This window comes from Struthio camelus, chromosome 2 (assembly GCF_040807025.1).
Source record: "Struthio camelus isolate bStrCam1 chromosome 2, bStrCam1.hap1, whole genome shotgun sequence".
Classification (NCBI taxonomy): domain Eukaryota; kingdom Metazoa; phylum Chordata; class Aves; order Struthioniformes; family Struthionidae; genus Struthio; species Struthio camelus.
In genome coordinates, this window is record NC_090943.1 from 118124190 (window position 1) to 118141485 (window position 17296).

A 17296-nucleotide genomic window follows, 5' to 3' on the forward strand; every position below is an offset into this window, starting at 1 on the left:
GCAAGCAATATAAATCTTTCAATTAATAATTTAAAAGAGATGGAGTGATCCAGCTAGAGAGCAATTCACTACAGATATTAGGGTATTATACAAAAACATCACAGAGACAACTCAGGAAGAGGCAGAAGTTATGAACCTGATGGACCTAGTTATTCTGTTGCTCCCTGAGGACGAACACATTACTCCAGTACTTCTTATTGGTGTAATTTTCAATGTAAGTAGTTACTGTACTGCGAATTCATGTTTTACTAGTAGAATTGTTGCACTTTACACTATTAGGCTGTTACTTTGCAACACTTAAAAGTTTTATCCATCCATGGATTATTTCACTGAACAATTTCCCATGAGCGAGGTCTCATGAACTTTAACAAAACAGAGGTGGAAACCGAGGAACACAAAAATAGCTTTTATTTCTTTGTAGACGGTGTGCTGTTTCTGTAAAACTCTTAACTCCTAGAAGTTTAAAACAACAGAAAGCAAGTGGTTACATACAACCTATGGATCAGAGGATACAGCAGACTCTCGGGGGGAGAAACGCACCCGTCGTCTTTAATTCCGGCAAGCTCCTACAGCAGCCCAAACGTTATCGCAACAACTTAAGCACACGGCGCCGCACGGGAGGCTCAGACGGGCCGTCTCCCGGGAACGCAAGCGGCACATCTTCGCACATAACTACTTTATAAAAATTCCCGCCTAAATCCTCCTTCCCCCCCCACCCCCCGCCGCCATCTTCCCACGACCGTGCTTAGCGGCGCGGCCCTCGGCGCGGGGCCCCGTCTCTCCTTTGCGGGAGGGCCCGGGCCGCCCCACACGGCTCCCACAGCCACCCTGCCGCTGCCTCACGCCGCCGCCGGGCGCCGGCTGCCCTTCCCGCCCGCCCGCCCGCCGCCGCCGCGCCGGCCCCGCCCCGCCCCCGGGAGCGCGGCGCCAACGGCCGCGGGGAAGCCGGCCGGCCGCCTCCCGCCCTCCCCTTCAGCGCCGCCGAGCTCGGGGCCGAGCCCGCGCCGGGCCCGCCGCGCGCCGCCAGGCGGGAGGGCGCCGCTGGGCTCGCACGCGCACGCGCAGGCGCAAGGCGCAGGCGCGGCGGGGCGGGTGCCCGCGCCCGCGCCCGCGCCGCGGCGCCACGCGACGCGGCTCCGCCGCGCCCCCGCGGCGCCGGCCGTCCCCGAGCGCCGCGGCGCGCGCGCGCCCGCGCTCTCCCCCGCGCGCCGCCCCTCCCCCTGCCCGCCCGGCGGCGGCGGCGGCGTGGGCCCCCCGAAAAGGGCGATGGGGACGGCCCGTTTCCCCCTTCGCTTCTCCCCACCTCCCCCGCCTCCTCCACGCTCCCCGGCTCAGGCGCGCCCTGCTCGCACCGCGCATGCACGTACTTTCCCCCCCCCCCGCCCCCGGCGCGCGCGCGCGCACTGAGTGCTCGTGCAGGAGGCGGCGGTGACGGCCGGAGAGACGCGCGCAGACCCCCCCCAGCCCCCCTCCCCAAATTCCCCCCCTCCTCCCTCCCTTTCCCCCCCCCCTCCCTGGCCCCGGCCCGCTCGGCGGCAGCGGCGGCAGCAGCAGCCCCCCGCGTCCCCCGGGGAGTGCGGTACCGCGCGCGCGCGGGCGGCAGGTAAGCGCGAGCCCTCTCCCCCCCCCCCCGCCCCACTGCCTTCCCCCTCCCTCGTCCAACGGCAGGGCCGCCGCCGCCGCCGCTGCGCGCGCGCGCTCTGCCGCGCGCGCCCCCCCCCCCCCCCCACCGCCCGGCTCACTGCTGCCGCCGCCACTAGCAGCCGTAGCTGCTGGCGGCTGCGGCCGTTAAAGCCCAGGCAGCTCGCGCTGGGTGAGATGGAGGCGCCGCGGACGCGCCCGCCGCCGTCAGCCCCTCGGAGCCGCCGCGCGCCTGTCTCCCGCGCGCGCGGCGGGCGGGCGGGGGGGAGGAGGAGGAGGAGGAGGGAGGACACGGACACGTCCGGCGGCCGGTGCGCACGTTGAGGTGCGCGGGCCCCGCGCGGCCGCCGCAACAAAGGGGCGCGCGGCCGGCCGTTACCCGGCGGCGCGCGGCCGTTGCCAGTGCGGCGCCTCGGCTCGCGCCGCCGCCGGGGCCGGCGCCGCGCGACGACCGTTGGGGGGGGGGGGAGGGAGGGCGCCGCCCGCGCCCGTCCCCGGCGCAGCGCCGTGAGGCGGCGCGGGAGGGAGGCGGGCGGGCGGGAGCGCCAGGCTCGCTCGGCAGAGAGGCCGCTAGTGCTCGCGGGCGCCCCCGACGACGGGCCGGGAGCGCGGGCGGCGTCTTCCCGCCGCTCGCCCGCGGTGGCGGCGCGGGTTCCCGGGGAGGGCTGGGCTGGGCCGGGCCGGCCCGCCGGGAGCCCGCCTGCGCCGCGTCCCCGCCGGCGGGTGCGTGCGGCCGCGGGCACGGCAGCCAGCGCCGCGCCGGTGCTGCCGAGAGCTGGCGTGTGGCGCGGCTGCCAGGATGGCGGCGAGAGTTGCACGAAGAGCCCCGACACGTCCCCCTCCCCCCCCGCCGCCGCTTCCATTTCCGTGCTGACAACGGCGGGGTGAACCGAGGGGCGGGGGGGGGAGTATTAGTTAGAATTACCCCGTGAAGGAAGTCGTCCCGTGGAAATGGAAATTTTCCCCGTGCCTTTACTCAGGGTGCTCCCTACTGCATGTAACTCCGGGCAAGCGCTTGCTGTGCTCCACCTGTACAGTAGCAACTTTGTTGCTTTCACCACTTACATACTCCTATGCCCTTAGTAGCACAATTCCCAGCCAATTATTTGGTCTGTTGCTGGCTCTCACTTGTAAGTCTCAACAGAATAACAGCAAAATTGCGTTTTACATGAGCATATTGTTTCACAAGAAAGGAGGGTGTTGCTGCTTGATAACGGTGACTCTGCTGTTTGTTTAAAAAGAAAGTAGTGTTTTTCCCATCATGCAAAGATCTCTAAGCAGATCCTGTTTAAATAGTTAAGTTTGTCCTGCCCGCTTTTCAGTGTTGAGTTGATACCTCCTCACAGTATGGTAGACAACCCAGAATAATACACAGAATGTTAATTGGTTTTGTTTTCTTTAGTATATTTCAATTATTCTTTATACTTTTCCTAATTGCCTATCATAGTGACTGATTATGTCAGGCTAAGAAAAGAACTTTGATTTTTGTCATTGCTTTTTTTTTTTTTTTTCCTGAAATCAATGATACTATATGCTGGAATACCAAATCTGCAAAGAGCTTTGTAGGGTGCTGAGTGTTTCCATGCCATGTTAGACACCCAGCTCCAGGAGTGGAAGCTGGCATACCAGTCAGCTGCTTCCATTTCATATATGATGGAGGATAAGTAATAACTTACAAATGGAATTCCAGATGGCTCCGTGCAAGGTGATGGAGGGAGGTGTCTGAACCAAGCATTAGATTCCCCTCCTCTCCTGTGCATTTCCTCTCCCTTTCTCAGAATTAGATGCCTGTGGGAGACTGGGCTTGAATAATTTAAATTATATATTTTTTACTATTCCTCACTCCCCTGTTCAGGTATCTCCATTGTTTTTAGCCATATGCTGGTGTTCTCTTGTTTATTGTCCTTGGCTCTTCAGCCTGTGCATCCCTATGTATAACCCTTTAGTAAGGGGAGCAGAGCATGCCCTAATACCAGCCTGAGTGTTAGTATACAATTTTGGGAAAGAGCGTTAACTTGAATTCCCATGCTGAGGGAGATCTAGGACCTAGATTTCCCCCCCTCCCCCCCATGAACTGATGCTCCAGTTCCTGCATTATTATACAAAAGGTGGGCTCTAGCATATGTAACAATGCATTTTTCCAGAAAAGGAGAGATTGCATGACTCTGATCTGGTATCCCCAGCATGTCTTCCCTTGGTCCTGAATATGCATCCACCCCCAGCCCCATCGGCCATCCTTTGTGCTGCTTTGTCAGATTACCAGGCTTTCCTCTAGGCTTGTTCAGCTCCCTAATTCAGCAGAAGACTACTCACTTTTTGGATGGGTTATTGGGTTAATTTTATAAGTTCCTAGAGAAGTTTTTGTGAGTTACAGGTCTAGTGAATGGTAAGTGGCAAGAAAGCTAAGTTCAGGAAATGAAGGAGCCAGAGGGAAGAAAATGCATGCTTTTTGACAACAAATCAGTTTGTGGTCATCTACAGAATCACTCTAACTGGTCATTTTAACAGTGTATATCATATCATTTAAAATAATTTAACATGGTATTTTAACACACTAATTTAAAACACTAATTTTTCGAATAATCTTATCGTTTCTTAAGTGTCATTTACTTTCTGTCTTTCAGGCTGAAGGTGGTGCATTGTGAGGGTTAGTCATCTGTCAAATATTTGGTAGTCATTTGTTCAGAAAATTTCCTGCGTTGTTCATGGTAAGGCTTACATTTGGTATTTAACGTTTAGTTCAGGTTGTGTTGATAAATGTTAATTTTACATGTATTGCTACAGCTTACTAATATTTCCTATACGTTTTTTAGTATTTGTTGTAGTATAGGATTAGCTCTAAGAATTTACTATATTTTTACTATATGCATATTTTAGCTATAAGAATTACTACTATTGCAATACGATCATGCATTTATTGGTAATTACAGATTCACAGAGAAAATTTTCAACTTAGAATGACTGAAATAGCTGAGTAAATTAATGTCATATTACAAAAAATTCTCTTCTATAAATCACAGTGCGTCCTGTGAAGTATTTAATTTAGAGAAAAACCTTTATATATTTGCAACTTTCAGAGAGGTTTAAGAGTAGTGCTTTTACAATCTGAAAGTGTTTTCTGGTCAAATTAAGCTGACATTTTTATTTGACAGTCCTTTGAATTTGTGAATAGCATTAGCTGTTGTGATTTCATGACTTAGACCGCTTTATAAAACGTCCAAAACTTTTCTTGTTATTTTACAGGAGTTTTTCATCAGTATGTCTGAAACCATTAAATATAATGACGATGATCACAAAACTGTGTTTCTGAAAACATTAAATGAACAACGTTTGGAAGGAGAATTCTGTGACATAGCTATTGTGGTTGAGGATGTTAAATTCCGAGCACATCGATGTGTACTTGCTGCCTGCAGTACCTACTTCAAAAAGCTTTTCAAAAAACTAGAAGTTGATAGTTCATCAGTAATAGAAATAGATTTTCTTCGTTCTGATATTTTTGAGGAAGTTCTCAATTACATGTATACTGCAAAGATTTCTGTTAAGAAAGAGGATGTAAATTTGATGATGTCTTCAGGCCAGATTCTTGGTATTCGTTTTTTAGATAAACTCTGCTCTCAGAAACGTGATGTATCTAGTCCTGAAGAAAATACACAGTCCAAGAGCAAGTACTGTCTAAAAATAAACCGTCCTATTGGGGAACCTAATGATACCCAAGATGATGAGGTGGAAGAAATTGGAGATCACGATGATAGTCCATCAGATGTGACAGTGGAAGGAACTCCCCCCAGTCAGGAAGACGGGAAATCACCTACCACTACCCTGAGAGTTCAAGAAGCAATTTTGAAAGAGTTGGGGAGTGAAGAGGTTCGAAAAGTAAACTGCTATGGTCAGGAAGTAGAGCCTATGGAAACAACTGAATCAAAAGACTTAGGATCTCAAACCCCTCAGGCGTTGACATTTAACGATGGCATAAGTGAAGTGAAAGATGAACAGACACCAGGCTGGACAACAGGAGCTGGGGACATGAAGTTTGAATATTTGCTTTACGGTCACAGGGAACATATTGTATGTCAGGCTTGTGGCAAAACATTTTCCGATGAAGCGCGATTAAGAAAACATGAAAAGCTACATACTGCTGATAGACCGTTTGTTTGTGAAATGTGTACAAAGGGCTTTACCACACAAGCTCATTTGAAGGAGCATCTGAAAATACACACAGGTTACAAGCCTTACAGTTGTGAGGTATGTGGAAAATCTTTTATTCGTGCACCAGATCTGAAAAAGCATGAAAGAGTTCACAGTAATGAGAGGCCATTTGCATGCCATATGTGTGATAAAGCTTTCAAGCACAAGTCCCACCTCAAAGACCATGAAAGAAGACACCGAGGAGAGAAGCCTTTTGTCTGCAGTTCCTGCACTAAAGCATTTGCTAAGGCATCTGATCTAAAAAGGCATGAGAACAATATGCACAGTGAAAGAAAGCAAGTTACTACAGCTAATGCCATCCAGAGTGAAACAGAACAATTACAGGCAGCAGCTATGGCTGCTGAAGCAGAGCAGCAATTAGAAACTATAGCTTGCAGTTAGAAACAAAAGCAGCAACTTTATCAGAAATAATATAAAAAATTAAATTGATCAAAATTTATTATTGGCATATGTTTAGACTGATAATTATCTTTTCAAGAAAACATATTTTTAGAGTATTTGAATGCTGCATAGGAACGCATAGCATTGCTTGGTTAGGTATTTTAAAATATTTCAGAGATGCATATTCTTAGAATATAAAATAGTTTTGTTGTCATTAGAGGTATAATGCACTAATACATGATTTAATTTAAGAGTATGGTGAAGTTCTCTGTAAAACAGAGCGATCGTCACTGGCTGATGTTTTATTTCATCTCGTATGGAATACTACGTACGTTGTAGACATCAAAATCAGTGAGTTATGTTTAAACATGCTGAAATCTCAAAATAACAAACATGGAAATGAAATACTTATTTTTCATAATTTTGAAGGTGTTGTGCCTACAATTTATGAAACACAGCTGTTGATTCCCTGGGATTTCCTTTTAATTCCCCCTTTTTTTCACCTATGATAGGTGCTAGATGTTGAAACAGCAGAGCGTAACGGGGAGTGTGACTGAAAGAAATTACTTCTTATTCCAGTCCCTCAAATATCCTCTTGTTTTAGTCAGGTTGATGAGTTCACTGAAGTCATAAATGCTTGCTTTCCTGAAAAAAAACTGCGTTATTCACGTTCACAGTAGTCCAGGCGGGCAAAACAGAAAGATCACTGTGTTCGCCTATCCCTTCTGTGGGTAAGAGAATCTGCCATGTTCGTTTCTATGTTTGCTTTAGAAATCTTAATGCAGTCCCTGGGAGATGGGACAGAGCAACAAAGAAAAGAGGGTGCAGCATGAAGGAGTACATATTTTCCTTACTCAGACCCGGTTGAAATTAGTTAAAGCTAGTACAGCCTGAGGTTGTAGTTTTTATTATGCAGCTTTCAAGTTTTCACTTCACTTAACCTAGCACAGTTTAGGCGAAGGAGTGTTTCTGGCAGTACTGCAGAATTAGCTGCACTATCAAATGTTTGGAATTCCCTGCCAGAACTCCCAAGTTCTGGTGTAAAGCCGCAGGCTATCAGATGCCTGCCAGCAATTTTCAGGTTGGGCTTTATATCTTGGCTGGTCATACCAGCCAGTAGGTCCTGTTTAAGCCTAAAAATTTCTGCCTTCTGACACACTACCTCTCAGCGAGAGGGAGATTTTGGTGCGTGATTTCAGTCGTCATTGATTCAGAATCAGTGTTCCTTAATAGTCTGTTACTTAGAGTTGCCTATTTTTTTAGACAACCTTGGGTAGGTGCTGTTAATTCAATTCTCACAGCGTTGGCAAAATCCATAGTCTTTGGATTGCCCTCTGCTCTGTGTTGTCAACAAGACGAGACAGAGTAACAGTGATAAAGTGATACAAAGGGATATCAAGCCTTTATTTTAAATATGTAAATACTATAACTGTTGTCAACGCTTCGTTGGAAGTTGGAATGGGCAAAAATGCACTCTTGTGTATGTGGTTGGAATACACTGGTCACTTGAGATACCTATAGCATATGGAAGTGTTGGACCAGTTAATGATAAGTTACTGTGTGGTAGGTGACCTCTTGCATTTCTAAATAGAAATTGAAAATAGCATTTTTAGAACTGTTAGACAAAACTTTACTCTGATAATTGATTTTTTTTTTTACAGCTTCGTTTTATTCATGTACTCATCAGGTTAAGCAATTATATTAAAATGCCAATAATTGTTTGAAAGCTGGTCTGTAAATAAAACGTGAATTTAATATTTTAGAAATGTAAACTTTGGACCTTTATGAATATATTTTTTTAAAATATTGCTTCATTTTACATTCAGTAATATTAGTTTGTAAACAAACTATACATTTTGTATCTGTGCAACATCAGAGGATGTGTATTCATGGCATTTTATTGGTTCTCTTGAGGAACATGATAAATGATCATTGTTGAAATGTTGTACTGTATATAATCATAGATAAAGATGGTAGGTCCAAAATGGGATCTACTTTTTCTTTCTTTCTAAGTATAGTCTTGCTATGTTTTCTTGTCTAAAATTTTATTCACTGTTTCTTAGATGAAGTAATTGGGATTATTAAGGCTAGACAAAACAAGTCTGTTGTGATAAGACTTCAAAAGTGTAAAAGATAGCTATAAAGAGGAAGAAAATATATTTTTTTCCTGTAGATCTCCCATGAAGAGTATAAAAAGTAATGAGCTTAAATTACAACACTGGAGATTTACATTAGAAAAGACTTTCTAATGGGTAGAATAATCAAGTATTAGAACAGAGTGCCTTGGGCAGTGCTGCAATCTGCATTAGTGGTGATCTTCAAGAACAGGTTAGACAAACATCTGTCAGGCGTGGTTTAAATATGATTAATTCTGCCTTGAAGCAGAGGGATAAGCTAAAAAAACTCTCAGGGTCCTCTTTAACTTTGTTTTTTTGGAATGTTATGAAAGTAATAAATGAACATATGTCTCATTGGGGCAGCAGACACTTGAATTGAAAGACTGAGTTCAAGGCATACGCTTCAGGAAAATTGCACTCTTGACATTTGTACACAAATAATCAGGCTGTGAATTTGAAACTTGTGCAAAAACAGGCTTATGTTAAAAGGCAGACAACTGAAAGTATTATAACTGCTTTTTAGCTATCACAGAGTAAATTTGTCACTGTTTAAGTTGGGCTGCAACTCTAAGGGCTGTGTGATGTTTGTAGCTCTTTAAAATTGGACAGTTTGCTATTATATATACTCTAATTTAATCAACATGTGCAGAGGCCGGACCAAATGTTATTGTTGCATGTGCCTTGGACATGACATTAACCCCTTACACAAGACTTGGTCTTAACAGTCTCTGTCAGAGGAATAAGTTAAGTGAAAACAATGGAATTGCTCCAATGACATAGGCTTCAAAAGGAGCCTAAGCCTCTCACTAGTTTTTAGCTCCCAGGAATTCATAAGACTGCTACATTGTCCCAAGGCCACTGATGATGGTGTTGATCAGGAAAGCAAAGACTCAGTTACAAATTTTGTGAATTTGATAATTTATTGGAAATTTCTACTACCACTGTTTTAAGGATGTGAAGCTGCCTTTTTTATTTTATTTTTGTTTAGAAAGCTAATGGATAATTTTTTGTTCACTTCCTAAATATTCTTATTCCAGACAATGATAAGACCTAGGATAAGCTTAAGCTTAAAGTTCCATAAGAGGTGGAGGTAACGACAGCTGTACACTGTAGTTAGCGTATTTAAATTGATCCTTTTGCATGTATACGTTCTGAAAGGATGGTAGTTTCTCTCTTATGGGGGTCTAACTTCAAAGTTCAGGTAAACCTGGCTGCATCTTAAGATGTTACTGCTCCCAGCTTCTGCCCTGCCTGTACCAAAGGACATCATGTGCAGAAGCAGATGTACATGAGCTCCAAGCCACAGAGGCACTGGCTGAGGAACAGGCACGTTTTTTCTTCAGTTGTTGCAAACATGGCAACTTCCTTCAGAGCTCGTCAGATAGTGAGAAATCCTGCCTGATGAGTGCGAGTTTTGCCACTGACTTTATTGGGGCCAGACTACCCCAATATTCCTAACAAGGCTTGCAAACGAGGCAAATTAGCTAAGTAGTGTGCATGCAAGAGAGTCAGAACGATACAGAAACATAGGTGGCTAACAAAACATTAAGACTGAACAAATTTTTTTTACAGAGTTGACTAGCAAAAATGCCATGCATGAGATTAGGCCTGAAGATATACTTCTCCATCTGTTGTTTTTGGAATCAGAATCAGTTATGTCCTTAATACACAAAGGATAGCAAAAAATCAGCTCCCCCCTGGGGCCTGTGCTGAAAATCTGTCCATGTTATGATGCTGAATGAATGAGCGACTTCCGTGGAAGCCATGGGCTTCTCCCATGTATTAGAATCAAGTATATGATTATTTGTTTGCATGATCAGGGTTTTTATGTGTATAATGCAGCAACACAGCAGCTGATGTAAAATGAGGTGGTTCTGGTGACCTGAATGGGTCTACATGACTAACACCAGTGGAGATGCTAAACTGAAGTCTTCTCAGTTTAAAAAAAAAAAAAAACAAGTCTTAAGGAAAAATAACCATTTAATTAAAAGGCTTTATGATTTAAAAGGCTAAATAACTCAGAATGAAAAATACTTGAAACAGGAACTTTGCTATTCTGTGATTGTAACTGTGCTTTTAAACACTACTGCTTTCTAAAGAGAAAAGCAGACAAAGAGAACACATTAGGCAGTCTTTTATCTGATTCACTTCTGATCCAGATTGTTAGCCATGGCTATACTGCTGGTTATTTGACACAACCAAGTTTGAAAAATACACATTAGTCAGGGCAAAATAATATTTTCCAGCCTTCTCCACCCCCCTCCCCTTCCAAAAAACACACACCCTTCTTATCAATATTTAAACAAACATTAGAAAATGAAGCAATTCACATTTGAGTACTTAGGTTTTCATTCTCTGTTTTAATCTTTGAAAAAGATTTAAGCCAAGATGAATGCAGAGTTCTAAAGGTTGTTTGTAATGTGTAAAAAAAAATTCCTCATGCTGATTTCTGCAGCAAAATTTTAGAGAGTTCACCTTCTATGTGTTCATACAAGCTGGAGATTTCTAAATACTATTCAAAATCTTACCATTTATTTAGGTATCGAACCTGGAGTTCTTCCAAAGATTTGGCCCTGATTTTCTAGTCTAGAGGCTGCTTTAGGGATGCCTTCGTTAATGATGTCAGTGAGGATATTTAAATTAATAGAGATGGGTAAAATACAGAATAGAACATAAGATGATATCAGAAAGTCTACCCTAAGCTTACGGTATATTTTTAGGGGCTGACTGTCTACTATCAAATATCCCTCTATCTTACAGAAGGTGTGCATTTCTGAATAAAAGTATGTCTAGCTCTAGTAATATATGACTTTTCTGAAAATACATATTTACATATCATTACAGAATAGGATAATTCCACATAGACAGTAGAGACAGATCTAAGGAATTTTCCTGTCTTGCAGTTTGTAGATCACAGTAGTACGCCCAGTAAGCCAGAAACGTACATTTCATTAAAAATTCCATTACAGCAGTTGGTCTATCATTTGTCTTCACATAGATCTAAATCAATTATAGTATGCTCATTCATTTCAGAACGGATGGAGGATTTCCATTAATAGATTTTGTTAAATGTGTGTCGTAAGGGTCAAGGCACCCATTTTCAGGAGTGGTTCTTAAATGTAATACAAGAAATCTGAAATCATGTGACAACTGAAAATAGTGATTGATATAATATTTGCATATGTTTTTGAATGTATTCATTTCCACCGCCCTTTTGTATTTTTTGTTTGTAGACCCTACTCCTTTACACATTTATACAACGCTGAAACTTTATGAACTTCAATTCCAATACAAACAGGAGTGTTGTATGGACTAGCTATCATGTTGAGAGCTCTTTAAAATGGAGGTAGACTCTTCAGGTCTTACTTGTTTTTAATAATCTGTACCTAAGCATCTAATTTTATATAGGTAAACGTGAAAAAAATGTGTAGACCGTGTGAATAAAGTTGTTCTAGGTCTGGATCTGGCATATTTAGCATACAGGCATTGAAAGGTTTGGCCAAGAGCAGAACTGTTGTGCACCTATATCCCAAACTCCTTCTGAAAGTTCTTTTTAAATTCTGTGTAGATCTTACAAGAAAACTTGTTTATAAGTCAATAGTGAAACTAACAAGAAATTGAAATTTTTATTGAATGAAAATTCTGAATGTATTTTCTTTTGCATAATGTTGAGCTATTTTGAATAAATATATACATAAAACAGTAACTACATATTAGACAGGCATATAAATATAATAAATTTAAACCTGTATTTTAGTCTAAAAGTAAAAGGAGCTAAAGGAAAATGCACTCAATGTAGATGGCCTTTATGAAACAGAATCATGAAAACTGATCATTTCAACTTTTTCCCACCAAAGCAGAAAAACAGTTTTTTAATTTAGAAAAACTGTATTTTCTGTTAAACATTCTGTTAAAAAATGCTGTTAACTTTTGTAGGTTTTTTTCAGCTCAACTTTTACAATATTATTTAAAGACAAAAGTATCTGTACTTTCATTCTCGAGATCCTTTTGTGTCACTGTACCACAGGCAGTGGTACCAGTATGGGAGCAAACCAATGTAGTGGCACTGCTTTTCAGAGGGCTGAGACAAGAGGATGGGCTATAGTGGAGATCCAGTCTGTGTTACTAGAACAAGGCTCATTTGTTCCTTCTGCTCCAGAAATTAGGAATTGTACAGACACAAGATATTATAAAACTTCTAGCAGGAGTTCCTCTTCAAAGGAAATTATACATTTTCTGCTGGTGGTAATCTGCTGGGTTTTGTCATTAAGTTTGCATGGGGAAAGTCAGAAGAGTTGGAATAAAAGCAAGACTATAGTAGGAAAAATGTTCTAAGCATTTGTTTACATTAAACTGTAATGTAAATCAAATGCAAATTTGTATTTACTGTAGTGAGGGTATGTTATATTTAAGAATGTTTGCAGCTGCTTACAAGTCAATAGCCTCAGATGGTAATTTTGTTGATATTTGTTTCACTACCTTAACCTCCAACATTTAGAATTGGTGTATAGTAGATATAGTTTGTCTTGGATATGAAAGTCATGTATAACTAGAAGTACCTAGTTATACTGACTATATCTAGGTAACACTTAACTCTGTTTTGTTTGTATTGTGGAATGCATGTTTTGTTACCCCAAATATGCCATCTTTTTTTTTTTTTTTTTTAAATAAAATAGCTGGACTTTTCCTGAGATATGTTTAGGATGTTAAGGATCATTTTTCTTGAGTGACAACAGGATTTGATCCAATTACTTCAAGAAAATAGAAAGTGAATAGAAAGTGGTTTCTGTATGAGAAGACAGCTTACAAATATTTTTCTAGGTTTGTTTGAAGACTTACACTTTTTGTTACTTGTTTTTATTCTGCTACAAAACTTTTTTTTCTTTTTTTAAAGAGTAGTCTTCTAAATTAATAGCAAGGTAGATGTTTATGTGTACTAAAGCCCAATTCTGCTGAAAGGGAGAGTATTGTTTCTTCTTTCCTCCTTTCCTGCTCACAGGCTGTCCAGTGAACATCAGTGTCACTGCAAGATAAGTGGTTGAGGGTATTCATGTAGGAGCAGGAATGAAGGTGAAAAAGGAAGAGGGAGGAGCAGGATGTTCCCATTTCAGCAGTAATGTGTTAGCTCACTCTGTCTCATAGACCTTAAAGTTTGTTATGTTATCTGAACAGATTTTATTCCTAACATATGTTGTTTTTCCGTGTTGAATTCTTTCTTTTTACAGACTTTTCAGGTGGAGAGATTCAAGTGAAGCTAAAAGGTATTTCACCTTCTATTTCTGTGGGTAGAACTTCTTGTGGATAGAACTATGGTAGAACTAATATTTCTTTTACCAGTGAATATATTAGATTGAGCTACTCTGTTTACAAGCTAATGGCTCTCAACTTGGATCCAAAGAAACCTATTCCCAGTGTTCTTCAAACACAGAGAGAGACCTAGCACTCTTTTTAACTCAAAGCTATTTATTATAGATGACCACAAAAAGAAAGAGGTGATGCACAAGGCAGTAGGCCTCATGTGCAAGGCAGAGCTAAGTCATGAGATATTTCCTTGATTGCAAGTTAAGGGAAAAGCTAAAAGAAGGTGAAAGTTTCAGTTCCATGGCAATTTAAACCAAACTAAGTTGTGATTGCTGTTTTTTCACTTTCTTGTGCCCGCAGTAGCACTCAATGTCATGGTGAACCTCTTCATGGAGACCTGAGCCACTTGAATACTAGTAACTCTTTTGAGGTGTGTTTTTTTTTTTTTTAACCTGTTTAGCTCCTTCAGCTGTAGTGCTTGGGTCAGTGGAAGGGAAGAGCGTTTTTTTAAGATTTGATGTGGAGGACTGGGCAGAACCAAAGTGGTCCCAACTTAGATTGACTTAGGCTACTGTGGAACTGCATTCTAAGGTAGCAGCCTTCTGATTTGCCTGCCATCGTAAAACTACAAGTTGTTGCTAAAAGGGGTAGTCCTTTTCCTTCCTTTCCTCTCTTGCTGTTACCTGTTACACCTGTTTCTTCCCTCTTGTTTGTCTGATATTTAATGTCTTGCATGGCTTTAGGATAAGCCAGTTATGTGAGTATTTTATATAACAGTTTTAGATTGGAATACCTTGTCAAATCAATTCATTAAATTTGATCCAAGATAAGTGGCAGGAGCGCATAGCTAGAGTTAGGGGAATGAATGGAGCAGGACTACCCAGTTTTGGCACTGGATTACGTATAATGTGAAACACAGTACTTGTTGCAAAGTGGTTGTGAGAAGCAGCTAGGCCACAGAAAGCACTGAACATAAATCCTTTGCTAGACCAAGCTTACCTGTTCTAGGGTTTCCCCATTCTTCTTTTTCAGGAAAAGAGAATTTTGAGTTTGGGGACTCCAGTTCGCTTCTCATCCATCAATCCTACAAAGTCTTGAATTGTGACGAATTGCTTAGGTTAAAGATACGACAATAGTTATAAAAGCCAACAGATATTTAATGAAAACTGTAATGTAACCCAAAAAGGAGGAAAAATTATATTCCTACAGCGCAGTAGTAGTAGTAGACTATATTTTAGAATTTTTAGAATCACAGAATGTTTGAGGTTGGAAGGGACCTCTGGAGATCACCTAGAGCACATTGCACAGGATTGTATCCAGACAGCTTTTGAATATCTCCAAGGAAGAAGACTCCACAACCTCTCTGGGCAACCTGTGCCAGTTCTTATTCACCTTCACAGTCAAGAATTTTTTACTCATATTCAGATGGAACTTGCTGTGTTTCAGTTTGTGCCCATTGCCTCTCATCCTATCACTGGGCACCATGGAGAAGACTCTGGCCCCATCCTCTTGACACCCTCCCCTCAGGTACTTGTACACATTGATCCCTCAGTGTGAAGGGAGGGTGAAGCCCTCTCAGTCTTCTCTTCTTCAGGCTGAAGAGTCCCAGCTGTCTCACCTTTTCCTCATAGGAGGGGTGCACCAGTCCCTTAATCGTCTCAGTAGCCCTTCGCTGGACTCTCTCCAGGAGCATCATGTCTCTCTTGTACTGGGGAGCCCAGAACTGGACACAGTACTACAGATGCAGCCTCCCTAGGGCTGAGTAGAGGGGGAAGATCACCTCCTTCGACCAGCTGGCAACACTCTGCCTAATGCACCCCAGGATCCCATTGGCCTTCTTGGCCACAAGGGCACACTGCTGGCTCATGCTCAACTTGTCTACCAGGACTCCCAGGTCCTTCTCTGCAGAGCTGCTTTCCAGCAGGTCAGTTCCCAACCTGTACTGTAAAAATGAGTGATTTTAATTTCTCTATCGGTGTAAACCAATATGAATTAATTTGGAGTTCCAAATATAAAAGAGTCAGTCTTAGATACTTTTAGATTTACTTCTGGTATTTCAGATAAAAGAGCTTTAAATGGAATTCCTTGGATGCAGAGCTAATGCTGTGGAAGGCATTTTTTGCCCAGAGTTGCCACTGTTCAGTGAAAATTTCTTCCCTGGAAATGAATTCTATTTTCTACTTTTTTGCAAAATTTTGTGTGCTTTACTATTAAGAGATATTTTTTTCCGTTTGAAGTGACAACATTTGAATATTTTCTTTCTAAAAGATGTCTTTTATGTTACTGTTATGTTACTTACTTTGCTACTTTGTCTAGTGAAATTTTACTAATTCACTTAGGAAAATGTTCAGATGTTTCCATTCAGATTTATAAAAATCATGGCCTGACTCTTAAACTATAAAGTAGAGCCTAAACCAGAATTTTGAGACAGAAACTTTGTATTAGTGGTGTAAGGTTACAATCTTTAACTTTTCAGTACTGCCTGCTAAACCTTATACCCCTGAAAAATGGTAAGATTTCATTGAATGCTTCTATTGAAGAGAGGCTTTCTGTTGTAAAGAGAAATGTGCTCTAATTTTATTTCTGGAATTCTTGATCTGTAAATCAAGTAAAGGAAAAAGTTTATCTGCTTAGCAAGTAACAAAGAGTAAGTATACTGTTTATATTTCAGATGAGTTAGAGATCTGAAGATGAAAGATGATTCTATGAGCTTGTTTACTGGACTAACACTTAGTAGATCTATATACACAGTAAAGGTTTAAATCTATTTTTTTAAGTATATGACAAGCAAGTTTACTTATTCAAGGGTTTCACCGTTCAGTTTGCACAAAGTCGAATTTGAAATACATCAGAAATTCTTGCTTGAAAATATCATGACTGCAGTTGTAAGTAGAGGTACTTTAGACAGAAATGCTGTATTTAAAAATGTTACCCATTTTAACAGAGTTGATAAGTGTTTTCAATGTGAAATACTGATTTAATTTTCCAATCCAGTCATCTAGTCTTTGTATCTGTTTGTATGACTCTCTCAAAGATCTCTCCATCATTCTGAGGACTGATTAAATGCAATTAGAGTGGAGTTCTGGTTTGATGGAAGTGAGAAGATCGGTTTGCGTAGGAATCCCCTCCTGTGCATCACTTTCAGTTGGTCATAGTGTGCTAGATGCCTCCGTGAATACAAGTAGCTTCATTTAAATTTTAGTGCTATTGTATACCCTGCGGAAATAAACTTACCCAGCTTTTCAGCCCATTGAGCCTCTCTCAAAAGAAAATTTTTTTTTCACAAATTAGAAAGCCCAAACTCTTCCATTTTAAAAGCAGAATTAATAAATGAAAGAGTTAGGAAAGAGTTAGTATATAAAACTCAATTTCCTATGGAATTGATCCACTTCATGTTATTAAAATTTTTCTATTTTGACCTTTAGTTTTGTAATGTTTTAGGTGGGACAATAATGAAGGATCTGTTGGCAGTGGAAAATAAACCTGAGTTTTTAACTGGTCTATCTCAGTCACAATCACATTGTATTTTATATAACCCAGAGTTTATAATAATAGTTATAGAAGATAATGAATTCCTCTTAAAGTACTCTTTCAAATCCTCCCTTTTTTAACAAAGTTGATGTTCGCAAACATAATTTAAAATTTACATT

At 41.8% G+C, this 17296-nt stretch overlaps 1 protein-coding gene across 2 annotated transcripts; it reads left to right on the top strand.

Moving 5' to 3' along the window:
• Nucleotides 1-1193: 1193 nt before the first annotated feature.
• Nucleotides 1194-11807, top strand: ZBTB14 (zinc finger and BTB domain containing 14). 2 transcript variants are annotated; one of them, XM_068932266.1, is made up of 3 exons: nucleotides 1194-1603; nucleotides 4266-4349; nucleotides 4885-11807. In XM_068932266.1, exons 2-3 carry the CDS (start codon nucleotides 4347-4349, stop codon nucleotides 6226-6228), a joined length of 1347 nt encoding a protein of 448 aa, XP_068788367.1. In that variant the 5' UTR covers nucleotides 1194-1603; nucleotides 4266-4346; the 3' UTR covers nucleotides 6229-11807. The 2 variants fall into 2 exon arrangements, with proteins under 2 accessions (XP_068788367.1, XP_068788369.1); XM_068932268.1 differs by lacking the exon at nucleotides 1194-1603 and adding an exon at nucleotides 1951-1966.
• The last annotated feature ends 5489 nt before the right edge of the window (nucleotides 11808-17296 follow it).